Raw genomic sequence first — 14,788 nt, forward strand, 5'->3', positions numbered from 1 at the left:
GTGGGCCCAGCCTCAGAGGTTAGGCTCTCACAACAAAGCTCCTCAGAGCTGTAGGCACCCACAAAGGCCTTTCCTCGGGAGTCTGTCCTGCCAGTGCGGCTTCTTAGACCAGGGCCAGCCTCTATCTGGTCAAGGCTTGCTCAAGCCACAGAGTAGGACTTATTTGGTACACTAAAGAACCAGGAGTGAGTCTAGGCCTGATCCCTGGATAGAGTCCTCTTGAACACACTGCCGGGCACCAGTAAACTGGAAGGGATCCTCAACCAGACCTAGCTAACACTGGCACTGACTGAGCCCTGGGGCTAAACTACAGGAGTTGCCATTGTTCCAGACAGACATGGACCAAGAGATTACTAATGTGGCCAGAGGACCCTGGCAACACCCGCCCTCTAGCAGACAACTCACCAGGCCCAGATGGACAAGTTATTCCAAGGACCATGGTAGGAGGGTTGAGAGAGCTAAGCTCCTTTGGGATCCTGTCTCAAAGGACACAGCATCTTAAGCTATGGAGCCTGTTCTCTCCACATCAGAGACCACAAGGTCAGAGAAAGGCCCCGGGCTACCATGCAAAGGGGGCTGTACACCCTGGGCCTTTTCTCTCTGCCTACAAAGAAGGCTTTGCAGGTGAAGAGATGGGGCTGGGGGAAGACTGTCCCCCCAAACACCACCAACTCTGGGGAGTGTGGACAGAGCTTTGCAAAGAAAGCACAGGACTGAGGTCTCTCACCAGTGAGGGGAGCAGATGGTGGATTTGTTCTGTTGACTTTGGTTTCCTAAGCCAGGGTCTGAATTCACAGTAGAAGCATTACAATTCAACAGAATTCTGGGGCTCCAGATTCCCCAGAAAATGAAGCCCCCCAAAAAAGAAAATAAAAAAGGGCTGCAACAGGAATTCTCAGGAAATATCTACTAACCACTGGGTGCGTGGCACACTTTATTTCTATAAAACTATTACAAAATATTCAAAAATACATTTTAGTAAATTTACAGCAGTTATTTCTCAGTTTATTAATGCAAAAACATCCTTTTTTTTCTCTGTACAAACTACAGGCTCCATCATCGTGGGCTCACCGCTATGTGCGCTTTTAAAAAATATTATTTTCTAATAAATTCTTTGAAGTTAAAAATAACAGAGTTCTTCCAGTTTGTCAAAAAAAAAAAAAAATGTATGTGTGCATTAACAGTCTCGGTTTCCAAGAACATGACCAAAGTGGCAGGTACAAAGCAAATACAAACCATGAAGGCAGTACAGAAGACAGCTGTTACATTGGAAAATAGTTAAATTAAAATAATATATTTTCATATTTTACACTATTTCAAAAAAAATGAAATGTCATTCAGTTAAGTATTGATCTCTCAAAAATCTAATTTACAATTCTGTGTATAAAAATATAATTTGTGGACCCCCATGGAGCATGTTTTAGTTTACACTTGCCGAAAAGCAGGAGCATAGCAGACGAGGAACGCCGAGTTTTGCCTTCTGATGCGCAGGACGAGGGAGTGTAGAAAAATAGACTCTCAGCAGGTTGCTTGGCCTCACAAAATAATCTTTCCCCCCTGTGAGTACAGTTCACACGATAATAAATTATCCAAGACACAAACTAGTTAAGGCTCTTGAAGGTCCGTTCATATTATTTAAAACATCTATTCATACCAAACAAATAAATAGCCAGGAGAGGAGAAAAAAAAAAACCCAAATAAGACAATAACGAAAAAAATTAAAAAATATATATAAACTAAACACAACAACAGAACTCCCCGGGGTCTTTGCTTCCTTATAGTCTACTTTGGACTGTCCTACTTATTATTATTATTATTAATTACTCTTATAATTAAAAGTCTCCTTCCGTGCGCTTTCCCGCGTCGGTTGCTCATCTCGCAGTCGCCCCCCGCCCCGCCCGCCCCTACACCCGCTGCCCAGTCCCCTCCGACTTCAGCTGGACTTGACCGCCATTCCCAAGGGATGCAAGGTCTCGCTGTCCAACAGCCAGGTGCCAATTTGGTAGAGCAGCTGCGAGTACCAGTGGATGCCCGAGGCCGGCCCTGAGCCCCTCGCCTCCGCTGCGGGTTGGGGTGCGGGGACGCTGCCCCCACCCCCAGCGTCCGTGCGGGCGGGCGCCAGCGCGGCCAGGAGCGCGTGCGCCAAGCGGAAGGGCGCGAAGGCCCGGTGCGCCCAGCCGTGCTCCTCGATGACGGCGTAGCACGAGGCCAGCACCCGGTTGATGAGGATGGTGCCGTGCGCCGTGAGTGGCGCGTACGCGCCCGCGGCCTCCTCACGCAGCGTCACGCTGTGCACCGCGGCTGGCAGCAGCCGGCGGTCCCCGCCGCGTTCGGCCACCACGTACACACGCTGGCCCGGGGCGCACGCGGCTGGCGAAGAGCGCGCTCGGTCCGGAGGCAGGCCCCGCGGCTCCCGAGTCGTTGTGCGGCGCCACGAAGAGCAGGTGCGCGGCGGTGAGCAGCAGGCGTTCGCGCGGCTCCCGCGTCTCGATCACGTAAAAGACCTTCTTGGCGCCTTCGTCGCGGTCCAGGAAGGTGAGGAAGTCGCTGTACAGCAGCCGGCCCTGGTCGTCAGCGGCTAACACGCGGTCACCCGGACGCAGGTCCTTCACCAGCTTGGTGCCACCCTGCTCCAGGTGCACTGTGGCGGATCCCGGGAAGCAGCCCCCGGATTTGGCCGCCACCGAGTTCTCTGTGGGGAAGAGAGAAGATGAGAGAGGGTGTTGAGTGCCAAAGGAGACAGGTACGCCGCTGTGTTTACGTGCCTGTGTCTGTGGCGGTGCACGTTCGTGCCCCACTCGGCTGGACCAGGGGTGCGCGTGGTGGTGGGAAGGGGGGGCGGGGCAGGGGGTGTTGTCAAGCCAGACTGACCTAGCGCAGACCGCCCTGAGCCAGCAATCTCAGCGCCCCAGTGGCTAAGTTCAGACGCAGGCGCATTCCTAAACGACCCTTCAAGATTGCACCCGCACGGGGGAAAAGTTAGCTGGCATCTCCTGCAGGAGGCGGGGCAACCTTCCTCCTGCCTCCGGCCCCATCCCCCTCTCTTTAACCCAGCCTCACGGCGAACCCAGAAGGATATTTACTCTCCACTTGGATTCCTCAGGAAGCCTCCTTGAGCTCGCGCGGGCGCCGGGCACACCCTCCTCTCTCGCGCCCGGACCGCAGGGCGCGGCGCCTCCCAGTGCGCGGTGCGAGGAGGCTGCACCCGGGGAACCCGGGCCGCCCCCGCCTCCCGCTTCCCTAGTGAGGGCCTTGGTGTTGGCCAGTGGATAGCCAGGGGGTGGGGAGCGAAAAATAGCTGTAGTCGTTGTAGCAACTGGACAAACATTCCAGAGGTTTGCCCGAGGTGTGAAAGCCCAAGACTTGGGTGGATTTTCTAATTAAAATCCAATAAAGAGCCTGGTATTGTCATTGTGATTTGTGGGATAAATAGGAGACAGCCTTGGAAAGGGGGACACTTCCATTTTTCCCTCCTCCTCATTCTCAGCTCACTCTCCAGCTCGCTGGCCGCCCCCTCCCTATTTGCTCAGGTGCAACCCCCCCCCCTCCTTCTCGTGGAGTTCACACACAGGGACTCTCCAGAAGCCCGGGCCTCAAAAGGCACTATTTGCACAGCCCGGCCCCTCTTCCAAGCACTCGAGATGTGTATTTGAATTTTAAATGGCCAGGCCTGCTCAGAGCGCTGCAAGCGCGGGTTCTCAAGGCCCCTTGACTACCCGCTGTACCCAGCCCTCGGTAGCTCTTGGAGGCTCCCTGTCCGGGAGGACAATAATTGAGGATGGGGCGGAGCGCAGGGGGCCAGGGAGGAGGGGTGGGGAGGTCCCAGTCTTCTTTGCATTCCAATCTCCAGGATCATGCTTTTGGCAAATAGAGATTGCCAGAAAGAATCTTCCTGCTGGAATTGCAGAAGGCTTTTAATCTTCTCACCGGTTTCTCCAGCACGAAGTGCGGGGCTGGCGGTTGGAAGCACTCCATAGCCCCCCGGAATGCGACCCGGGGCTCTAGTGAGCCGGAGTCGTCGAGTCGCACGACCCCGCTTGACACACACGGCGCGGCGTCCCAGCCCGCGTGCGCAGAATGCCAATGAGCTGCCCTCCCCGGCCGGGGTCTGCACTGCCTGCGAGACCCTCGGGGCCGGATTACCGCTGCTCATTTGGGAGGAGATCCCCTAGGGACTCCCGCCAGAGGGACTACGAGAACCTGGGTGACAGGGAGGCCTTGTGTGTCCAGGGCAGACTTGAGGTCCAGGGAGGAGCTTCTTCAGAGCCTGGGCCACTCTGCTATCTGTATTTCTCACCCTGGCCAGAGAGGCAGGCGCGCCTGCCCGGGGCGGGGGCGAGGTGGGGGGCTCCTGGAGCTAACATCTTCCTTCCCGTCACGGCCCCTGCGCGTCCTAGCCAGCTGTTATTGCCAGAGCCACACTTTACATTACTGACTCCGTGTTTCTTGATGTTTGAATTATTTCCAACTAACATGTGTCCTTAAAATACACTTTAGGAAACTTGGGAAGCTGGGGAGCAACGGGGGTGGGGGTGGGGGTCGAGGGTGGGGGTGGGGATAAAGCTCCACGGATAGTCACTGCGACCTGCCCTGCCAGAGCACACAATCCCTAGAGGCATGTTTGCTGACTTCCTGCCTCCCTAGCTGTTCCTCCCTGCAACAGAGTGTGGCGTTGCAGGCCCAGGGAACTCGGCCTCGCGCCGGCTGGGGGCAGCCGCTCCAGCGGGAATTGCCTTCCGCGGTCTAGCCAGGGGCTTTCTGCATCCCAGCTGGGCTCCTAATAAGAACGGATGCTTCTGGGCTTGCGGCCTCCCGAAGTTGGAAGTACACAGTTTATTACCTCCCACCAGGCCTTTCCCCCACAGGCTTAGCGAGTGAGTTAAGTTAGTTTTGAATCCACAGGAGCCCAGCGGGGAGGAACCAGTACCTGGGTTTATGCCCTGGACAGACCCTTTGCCCCTGGTGTGTGTGTGTGTGTGTGTGTGTGTGTGTGTGTGTGTGTGTGTGTGTGCGTGCGCGCGCGCGCGCTGGCAGTAGGTTAAGCACTGAATGAAAGGGAAGATCAAGGCGAGCTCTGGCTAAGCCAGGAATCACCAGGGTTATCTCAGGACCTCCCTCCACGATGCTCACTGACACCTTGTTCTCTACTACCTGAAGCAGTGGATTCTGGAAACCACACAACCTAGGAATATGGGCCTAAAACTTTGCAGAGGTACCTGGCTGGGGAGGGGTGGTGGGGGTGTCATAGGCTATTTCCCCACAACTGAAATCTACTCATTTTCAAGAGCATTCCCCTCTTTTCACGTCTTTCCTCTCCTACCCTCCTTTCCCCCCAGACCTCCTGGTGGGAAGGGTTGGAGGTAGAGAAAGGCCATCTTGCTTACCTGCTTTCACAGAGCAGTGGATGTGTGCCTTAGATTCGTAGTAGACCCAGTCGAAGCCGGCTTCCACTGCTAGGCGCGCCAGCAAGCCATACTTGTTGCGGTCACGGTCAGACGTGGTGATGTCCACCGCTCGGCCCTCGTAGTGTAGAGACTCTTCTGAATGATGGCCATCCTCATCCCAGCCCTCAGTCACACGTAGCTTCACTCCCGGCCACTGGTTCATCACAGAGATAGCCAAGGCATTTAGCTTGTCTTTGCACCTCTGCAGGGAGAAGGGAGAACCCTTAAGTGACAGACACCTTGGTCGGTGGTTTCTCTACCAACCACAGGCCCAGGCCCCGGGGATTGTGTGAATGAGATGTGGGTGGAGGCAAAGCAGTTGCTGGAGGGGCGGGTTCTCCAGGGACCCAGCTGCGGGCCAGTCTTCAACCCAGAAACTTAGGTGCAGCTACAACGGTCCGAGGAATTTCTCCTTGTGTGAAATTCCAGGAGCATCTCTTGGTGGGGACAGAACTTCTGATGCACTTTAAGGATTGGAAGCTCTGCATTATCCACGGAGGCCGGGCCTTTCCTATATCAGCCTGGCCTGAGGAAACCCACAGCGAAGCAGCCCCAGGACAAGCAGGCAGGTGAATGCTGATGTCCAGCATAGGCAGGGCCAGAGGACAAACATTCTTGGTCCAAGCAGCCACATTCTTTCTCCTCTCTGCTAGGCTTGTCTGGGGCCTGATTGTATTCATGTTTTCTTTGACCGGTTCTCTTCCTCCCTCTTGTTTTCTTGGCCCTGCACAGAATGGTGTCCGGCAAGTTTGAAGAGCAAACTTAAGAAGTGGGTGGGGGGGGGGTGGGAAAGGTTGGGGGATGGGGAGCCAGAAAGGCCCAAGGCTTCTGAGCCCTGCCCACGAGGAGGGTCTACTGTGAAACTCCTGTAGCTCAACCTCCTCCCTTGCAGGGCAAAGTGGAACTTGGGATAGTGGGGGCATTCTTGTCTCACATTAAGAAAAAAGATGTAATAAAAATGTGTGTGTGTGTGTGTGTGTGTGTGTGTGTGTGTGTGTGTGTTGTGGGGGGAGCTAAGTCAAGTGTGTGTGGTGGGGCACTAATTCACTGCTTGGAAGTTGATGTTGCTGATGGTGGCATGCTGACTGGGGGTTTGTGGCTGGAGACAAAATGGTAAAGGCGCGTTACCCAGAGAATTGGAGCCCAGTGGAGGCAGTGGTAATTTCAAATTGACTTCTGCAGAGGGTAGGGCTAATCGCCAAGGATCCCTCAGGCCGAGAGGATTTCGGGCAGGTTACAGGGACGAGAGAATGGCCCCCCTAGATGACAAGTTCTAAGTGTAGCCAGAAGGACTCTTGCAAAGGATTGTTGCCCAGGCCTTCAGGGACAGACAAAAGGAAAAGTCATGTATATGGCAGCAATAAAGCCCAGGAATATGACTGTAGAGTTAAACACACAACAAATAGGAAGGGTGTAGTAACAGCAGTTCTGCTCTGGCAGGTTTCTGGGCCTGCCAGAGGTTTTCTTTAGGAGAAAAGTCCAAAGGACAGAGTTGGAGTGAGGTCATCTTAGGGACTGAACGCGTTTTACACGAAAATCAATAAGTAAACCAGGGTCAGTTTAGAACTGAGATTCGAAGTCAGGGCGCGCAGGCGCACACCACGGTATCTTATCTCCTCCTTCATTCCAGCCTGCTCTCCACCAGGCTCCCTTCTCTCAGGAAGGGGAAGTTAGCGATCTGTGGCTTGAACAAGCTTTCCCGGAATCCCGCAGCAGGGGCGAGCTAGGGTAGGTTGGAGAAGGCTACCAAACCGGACACCCTGAGCTGCGCCACTAGGGCAGACACGGAGGACCCCAGGCAACGAACTCTGGGCTGAGATAGGCCCTTGATCCGGACAGGCCAACGCCGATTGTCGCCTGGGTTGGCACCCGGTGCCCCAGAGCCCTCCCCAGCACCAGGTTCAGCGAAGCTCTGCAGGCAGATGCAGGGTTCTCCCCCCCCCCACCCCCCGCCAGCTCTGGAAGGGAATGTCGCAGGCAAAGCCGGGAAGCTCAGCCCGGTTATTAATTCATTGGGTCGTGTGCCGCTAATCAAGCCCGACTGTGCAGCCACCGTGAAGCCCGGCAGGGTCACTGGGGCCCGGCTTTGTGTCTGCGGAGGCCAAGTTGTTCCTGGGCCTCCAGCCCACCTCCCGGATCTGCACACCGGCGCAGTCCATGAGCACAGAGCAGGCAGGGACTGTCACCTCCAAAAGTGGGCTTCCCACATCGTGAGGGAGGCTCTATTCTCTAAACACGGTCTCACTCCATTCTTCCCCTAACTGGGCTGGGGCGGGGACAGACCTCACTCTTGAAAGCGGAAAACCACTCTTCAAACCCACACCTGGGCTCCTTTTCCCGGCTAGCCCCTAAGCACGCAGGAAATCTATTCAGCCAGGTTCCTCAGGTGGTTCCACCCCCCTTTCACCCTGCAGAGCCTGCAGATCAGGCCCCTCGTGGCCGGCCTCCCACCCCAGCCCCCTGGCCGCGGGCACAACAGCCTGGCACTCTCTGGGGCCTGGCCTGCGCAAGGAGAGTGTCTGTCGGCGCGTCCCTCTCCGGAGTTAATATTAACCTGGAGCTCCTGCGATCCAGAACTGCTCTGAAAGTTCCACTGGGGACGGTCCTGCCATGGTTGAGGGACTTGGGCTCAGTCACCTTAGAGAGACAGACTGGGAGGCAGGCGAGACTGACTGAAGAGAGGGGCACCGAATCAGGTGGTTGGCTAAAGAGGGGCTGGCCGATGGCAGGTTCCTAGGAGAGTGCTCAAATCCTGAGCCCATGGTTCTCAGACTTCACTCCTTCACCTCTAGGCTAGGCGTCTCGCCGCCTCCTTTCTTCCTGTTCCCTCTTAACTCGGCCAACCCGGAATAAGAAGCTGGCGAGGGTTGTACCAAGGGGAACTTCCAGACTGCCACCTTTACAGCCATCCTCATTGGGGGTGGGGGGGATCTTTGCGGGATGGGTGAGAAGATCCTGGCCTGGCCTTCCCCACCCCCCACTTTTGCTGTCTCTACCCTTTCTTTTTGTGTTGGGAACTAGAATAGCCACTGCCCAAGGGAAAAAGTATTTGTTTTCGTTTCGTTCGTCTGAAGGAACTTGACAGAAGGTCAGAAGTTCAAATGCTGCTGGCGCGCGCACGCGGCCGCGGCGGCGGTGGCGGCGGTGGCGGCGAGAGTGGCCCGGGGTAGGACTGCTGGGCCTTGGGTCCTGGGCCGGGAGGACCAGAGTGAGGGCAAGGATGTAGTTGGGGGTCTCCAGGGACCCAGAAGGCAGCAAAAGGGTTGCAGTCCAGGTCAGGCCGGCGGATCTCCCCGCTCTGCGACTCCTCCCAGCTCAACCCCTGCCTGCGCGCCCAAGGGAATGAGCGCGCTCGGAGCCCAGCGCTCCGCGCGTGCAGAGGCAGGGACCAGCCGCCAGAGCCCAGCCCCGCGCACGCTGAAACCCTAGCCGCGGGATCGATAACGCAGGAGTAAGTGGAGCTGAAAGGCGTCTGCCGCGCCGCACGGCTCGGCGCTCTCGCAGCTCTGCAGCACTCAGAGGCTCGGCTAGCTGGGCAAGGGAGCCGGCCTGGGACCCCCTCGCAGATCCACCCGGAATGAGAGACCTTGCGTGTCCTCGCCAGGCCTCTTTGCATGATCTCCCTCCTCACGCGTTCCCAAGGACCTCCTCACCCTGAGACGCACCCCCCCCCGGGGGGGGGGGCAGGGTAACCAGCGGAAAGACACCCCGAGCTGGCGGGAGAACTCGCTCCAGCTAGCTGCACCAGCCCGGCACCCCGCGGCCCGCGCAGAGTTAACTATGGCTCACGCAGCTTCCCGGCTCCCGCGCGCGCGCGCCCACACTCGCGGTCCAGATTTAAGGTGGTCGGGAGCAGATGAGGGAGACTAGGGAAAGAATGGCCCTGTCCTCAACCTCCAAGACTCCCCTTTGCTCCAACTCTGGCCCGCCACCCTAAGGCTAGTCTCCTAGGCTCCTCAGCCAGCAGGTACCGGGTGGCGAGCCTCGCGACGCGTCGCAGGCAGCTCCAGCCCCCGCCCCCTGCTCTTGCGCCCCGCCAGCGCCGCTCCGCCAGCCGCTTGGCGCACCTAGCCTTAAAGGTAGGACTTGAATGTTTTAATAGGGCAGTAAAAAGGATGCTGACCTATATTTGCAAGGAAACCCATTTCCAGCTTCAATCATACGTGCATGGAGTTTCAGAAAGTCTCGATTTTGCTGGGAGATTGGCAGCCCAGAAATCTCAAAGGAGGTGGGATGGGAGAGAGGATGGTGTTTTGCTTTGCTCTCTGTCCATCCACCCTCGCCGCTACTAATGTTTTTTCCGCTTCTAATTCTTATGAAAGCAGGTTGGAAATTAAAGCGATTGCAAAGCCAGCAAGTTCCAAGTCCCTCCCCTAAGGTACCGCGGGCTCTGGAGAACAGAGGAGCATCCTTAAAGAAATATCAATACATTCCCTCTGACCGGCACAATTGGGGACCATGAGATCGCAGTCAGGCTATGTGGTACAGTGGGGACAAGACAAGCGCCTCTGGAGCGCCTGCCTTTTGTCAGAACTGCCCCCCTGGCTTTCCCAGTTAGAGTTCTTTGGTGGTGGCAGGGTAAAGGGTGGGGGTGGTCTTGGGAGAAAAAAAAAAAAACAACAACAACACAGAAAAGGGAAAGGTAGGAGTTAGGAGCTGGAATGCTCCAGGCTACGTTTGCAATGACCTGGAGGCCCCTTGAAGTGTATAGGGGCATCCCCACTCCCTCCATTTTCTGTTCCCGCTTGGAAAGGGCAGACACCCCCAGAGTGAAGGTCTCTCCAAGTTACAAGCTAGACTAGAGACAGATAGAGGAGACCATCCCGGGAGACTAATTAAATGAGGGACATAGCGACCCCCATCTTCTGGTGCCCCCACTCCACCCAAATCCTAAACTTCCTGCTGGACCCTTCACCTCTTTTCTCCTCCCGGAAGAGGAGTGCTAGGTGGGCAGGTGGGTGGAGAAGGAGAGGGCCAAGCAGCCTTCCTACCTGCCCAAAGAGCAAACAGAGCTGGGCTGATTGCCTGGTCACACGCAACCCCCCAGGGGAAGGAGCCTGTTTCCCACCCGCAATGGGTCTCTACCTGAGTCATCAGCCGGTCTGCTCCCGTGTTTTCCTCATCCTTAAATATGATGTCGGGGTTATAATTGGGGGTGAGTTCCTTAAATCGTTCGGAGTTTCTTGTGATCTTCCCTTCGTATCTGCCGCTGGCCCCTAGGGTCTTCTCGGCTACGTTGGGGATAAACTGCTTGTAGGCTAAAGGGGTCAGCTTTTTGGGGTGCCGCCTCTTTCCAAAGCCCCTGCCGGGCCCGCACGCCAGCCCGGGGCACACCAGTAGCGAGGAAGCGAGGACCACCAGAAGACATCTCGCTAGCAGCAGCATCTCGTCCGCAGAACCCGAGGACTTGCGAGCTGTCCCCGCGCGGTCTGTGCGCGAGCGGGTACGCGCGGGTGTGTGCGTGTGCGCTCCTCCTTGCGCTCGGCTCTCCCTTCCTCGCTCGGCTCGTTCGTTCCCTCTGGCGCTGCCTGGCTCTTTCTCTTCCTATATAACCTTGCCTGCCGCTGCTGCAGGGGACTTGTCTCCGATCGCCACCCAGACAGGGGCTGCGATGGCAGGCTGCCGGTCGCTGGTAACGGAACACATCGGAGTTGGGTCTCGAGACAGCAATTAAAAGACAAAAAGAGCCTGATTTTAAATGGTAGCAAGGCTGGAGAGCTTGTGAGACAGGCTGCCTTTCGCACTATATTATAGCTGGCAGGGGCGCATCTGATTGGCCAAGCCGCACAAGCTTGTCTTCTGATGTTAACCCTGAGAAAGACTACATTCCGCCCCCCCTCTTGCTGCTGTGGCTTTATTTTCACCTGAAGGCTTCCAGTTTAAAAAAAAGAAAAAAGGTCTTTACTAAGGTAAAGGTGGGCGGGAGGAGGAGGCCTGTTTATTGGAATAATACCCCGCACTGCCGGCTTTGTGTGCGTGGTTGCTTCCCCCTTACTTCCTCTAGAATGGTAGATGCTTTGGTTCGAGCCAACATAAGTTTTTAAAGGACAGTCCAGATGCCCCCCCGCTCCAAGCTTCAACCATCAAACATTCTCTCAATTGTTTGAGGGCAAAGCTACCTCACTCTTACTTACCTTATTTACACCCCCACCCCCAGATGTGATTGTACAGGCTATATGTCATTGGGTTGTGAAAAAAAGCTCACCCTGAGTGTCTCCTGAATGTTTAGCATCTTTGGGCAGAGGCAATCACAAGTGGCGTGACCTAAAGTGTCGTTGTTTTAAGTGCCTTAGGGAAACTTGAAAATACTGCCCTCCATTCTGTTCCAATGACTACATCATAGGCGAACCTCTGCAGATGCATGCATCTGAGCAGAGGGGCAGGTACAGTGTGGCTGCAGGATGGGTAGGTTGCAGAGGCCCAGTGGGTCTGGGTGCTGCACCTTAGCCTAGGCATGGGAGGAGGCCAGGCTGGTGTGTGCTTGGTGGGTGGAGGCCATTGTGCCGGGGTAGCTGAGAGTGGGCAAGGCTGCATACATGCACCACCCCCATAATCGATCCCCGCAGAATACAGGGCTGGGATAAGTTGAATGTGGAAGCCAGGTTCCTCACTAAGGCTGGCCTTACGCTGGAGCTTTGCAATCTAGTCTTCAAGGGCAGAAGCTGGCCAGATGTAGGGGCTGCAGACTGAGGGTGTTAGGGACCTAGGGGGACAGTTCTGACCATAGAGAGGTATCTGAGAAGAGGACAGGCAGTCTAGAGGTCAGTACTGTTTGAGTGTACCTTTTGCCCCCCTCTTTTCAGAGAACGAAAATTGTCAAGAAAAGTCGCAGTTAAAGCAGAGAAATAAAATATGGAACTCCTTGTTTTAATGGCTCATAGGCTTCTGCTCTGGCCCTTCCCCCACCCTACTCACAGGCAATGATTCCTCTGGAATGGGCAATGGGGGTGAGCCATTCATGTGGAATGGAATACCCGCCTGCTTGAGGACTGAGTTCTCCCAGGTTACCCTGTGGGACCAGCCTCTCTCTCTTGATCCAGTGTGGGAGTGGAGGTGTGGGGGAGGTCCAAAAAGCCTGAAGCTCATCCCTCAAACAGTGGCATCTCCTAGCAGTTCCTTTTGCTTAGAAACTTGATTACTTTGGGGTTGGTGGTCATGAAGGAGAGAGGAGCTTGCTACTGTCTACTGTGAGTCTCAGCAGGCAGTATGGAGAGAGCCTCACTGTCCCAGGGTGGGTAGAGGACAACTCAAGCTCCCCCACCCCGCGGCTGCTCTGTGTTTCCTATCCTTTGATGTGTGGAGAACAAGTACAGATTCCCGGTGGGAAGTAGTGGTCCCAGCCTCCTGTAGGCCAAATGAAGAGCCAGGCTCTCAGCCTGTGTCCTGTGTGTGCATACTCCCAGGAAAAATAGATACCAAAGGGAGCTGCTGTCCTTGACCCAGGAGGGTAGGCCTGCATGTCATGTGGCTGTCCTGTCTCTGAGAGGTGTGGTGCCCGACAAGACCTGAGCATCCTGGAGCCTCATCTTGCTTCAGTCTTTTCTCACTTTTGGTGCATGCTGGCCAGCATGCTTTTCTTGATGTCTTTGAATATAGACTGGCCAGTGGATCCTGCACCTGTAGGCACCTCTCCTCAGAATCATATGGGGTGGGTGACTGTGCTTCGGAAACAAACCCCTAAGCTGCCAGAGTTCCCTGTGGGTACAGTTGACTTTGGAGGGCCCAGACATGATCAGCTCCCCCTTGGCTGTGGGAAAGGAGAGTGACTTGGTTCTGCGTTGGCCTGTTGCCCACCTCCACTCCATCTCTAGGGACGAGGGATGGTAGTTCCAGAGAAAGCCTGGTAAGGGCTGGCCTTCCTGGAGATAGGGAGGATCTTTATAAGAAAATAAAGATTCATTATAAACTCTGTTGTTTTTTTAACCTTGTACCTATGGGCAGATTGCTTTCTGCTCTCGACTGCAGAAATGCTTGGATAAAAAGCAATCACCGTTCATATTTGTTGTCTTGAAAACAAGATTATGAGCCTAGCTATGGGGTTTGAGGGATAAATGCGGCTGCTGTCCACTTGCCTCTTCCTGGTGCATCCCACCCACTCCCCACTTCCCAGACACCAGACACCCGCTGCCTTCCACCTCCAGACACCAGATGGCTCCCTCTCTTTGCCTTTCCCCTCCAGACCATTGGGGCCCCTCCCTGAGCCTACTAGAGGTTCCAAAGCCCAGCCTCTGCCTGGCAGGGCCAGCCATCTCCTTAACTCTCGGGGGCTACTTCTTATTTGTCTAGGCTCAGCTATTCTTCCTGCTGAGCATTTACATCCTTCTCACACTTCTCCCATCTTCCCACCCACCTTTCTTTTCTTCACTCTGAGGAGGACTAGCCAGCCTTTATGTCTGCCCCACCCCCCAGGAGGCGCAGTTCTGGGCATGGTCCCTTCCTTCTTCCGGCCCCTGCCGCTAGATGGCGTCCTCACCCTGCCTTCAGCCTTGGCCTGCCAGGTTTGGGAAATTCCATGGTCTCCGGTTGGAAGGACCTGGATGCAGGGCTAGACTTTGGTTCATCCTCCTCTTGACTCTGCCACCTGTCTTTCCTTCCCAACCCTTACTTCTCTTCCCCCCAGTTTGAGCCAGGGATCCAGTCCAGCCCCGGTCTGCACTTCCAGTCTCTGGCAGGGCTGGCCTCTTTTATTTTCCTCCTGGTTTTTCTCCCAGTTGATTTCTTTTCTTTCCAACAGCTCTGCACCATCTCGTTCCATCCAATTACCCAGTTAGTTCCATTTTTCTTCCTGAATTTTTTCAATTTTGGCAAATAGAGTTTCAGCGGCTCCGTTTTGTTCTCTGGGGTGACATCTAGGGAAGAGGAGACCCCCACAGTCCAAGAGATATGCTACGGCTAGGAACCAGCTTCTGGGTTAGCTGTCAGAGAGTCACATGGCTGAGTGACACTGTGTCCATGCCCTCTTGGTCCTTCAGTGGCGTCTGCTGGTCCCCACACCTCAGTGTAAGCCATGGGTGTTTCCTCTTGGGCCCAAATAGGCCTCAGCTCTGTGGATCCTTATAGTTTCTAAGTGTTTTCTGATCCACTATAGTCCCACCAGCTACATTTGTGACTTGGAAAGGGGAACTCCATGTGGGCAGGTGGCCTCAAGGCCCAGAGGACCAAGGGATGATTTTGGATGTATGACCCAGTTCTTTTGACCCTGGACTGGGCATTTCTCTACCACAGCTGCTTTGGTACACTACCATGCCACTACCATTCCTCCAATCTCAGAACTACTGAAGCGCAGATGCCCTTGGGAAAGGTAATACATTAAGCCTGCACATTAGAATCACCTGGGGAGATTG

General features: G+C 55.2%; 1 protein-coding gene across 1 annotated transcript; it reads right to left on the minus strand.

Annotated features, from left to right (window-relative positions):
- Positions 1-1,698: 1,698 nt before the first annotated feature.
- On the minus strand, positions 1,699-11,191 carry Shh (sonic hedgehog signaling molecule). Its single transcript, XM_036182874.1, is given in 4 exon segments — positions 1,699-2,359; positions 2,361-2,692; positions 5,385-5,646; positions 10,530-11,191. Coding segments are annotated over 4 exon segments (1,320 nt in total). The 5' UTR covers positions 10,830-11,191; the 3' UTR covers positions 1,699-1,933.
- Between the last annotated feature and the right edge of the window lie 3,597 nt (positions 11,192-14,788).

The sequence above is a fragment of the Onychomys torridus genome, chromosome 3 (assembly GCF_903995425.1).
Source record: "Onychomys torridus chromosome 3, mOncTor1.1, whole genome shotgun sequence".
In the NCBI taxonomy this organism is placed as follows: Eukaryota; Metazoa; Chordata; class Mammalia; order Rodentia; family Cricetidae; genus Onychomys; species Onychomys torridus.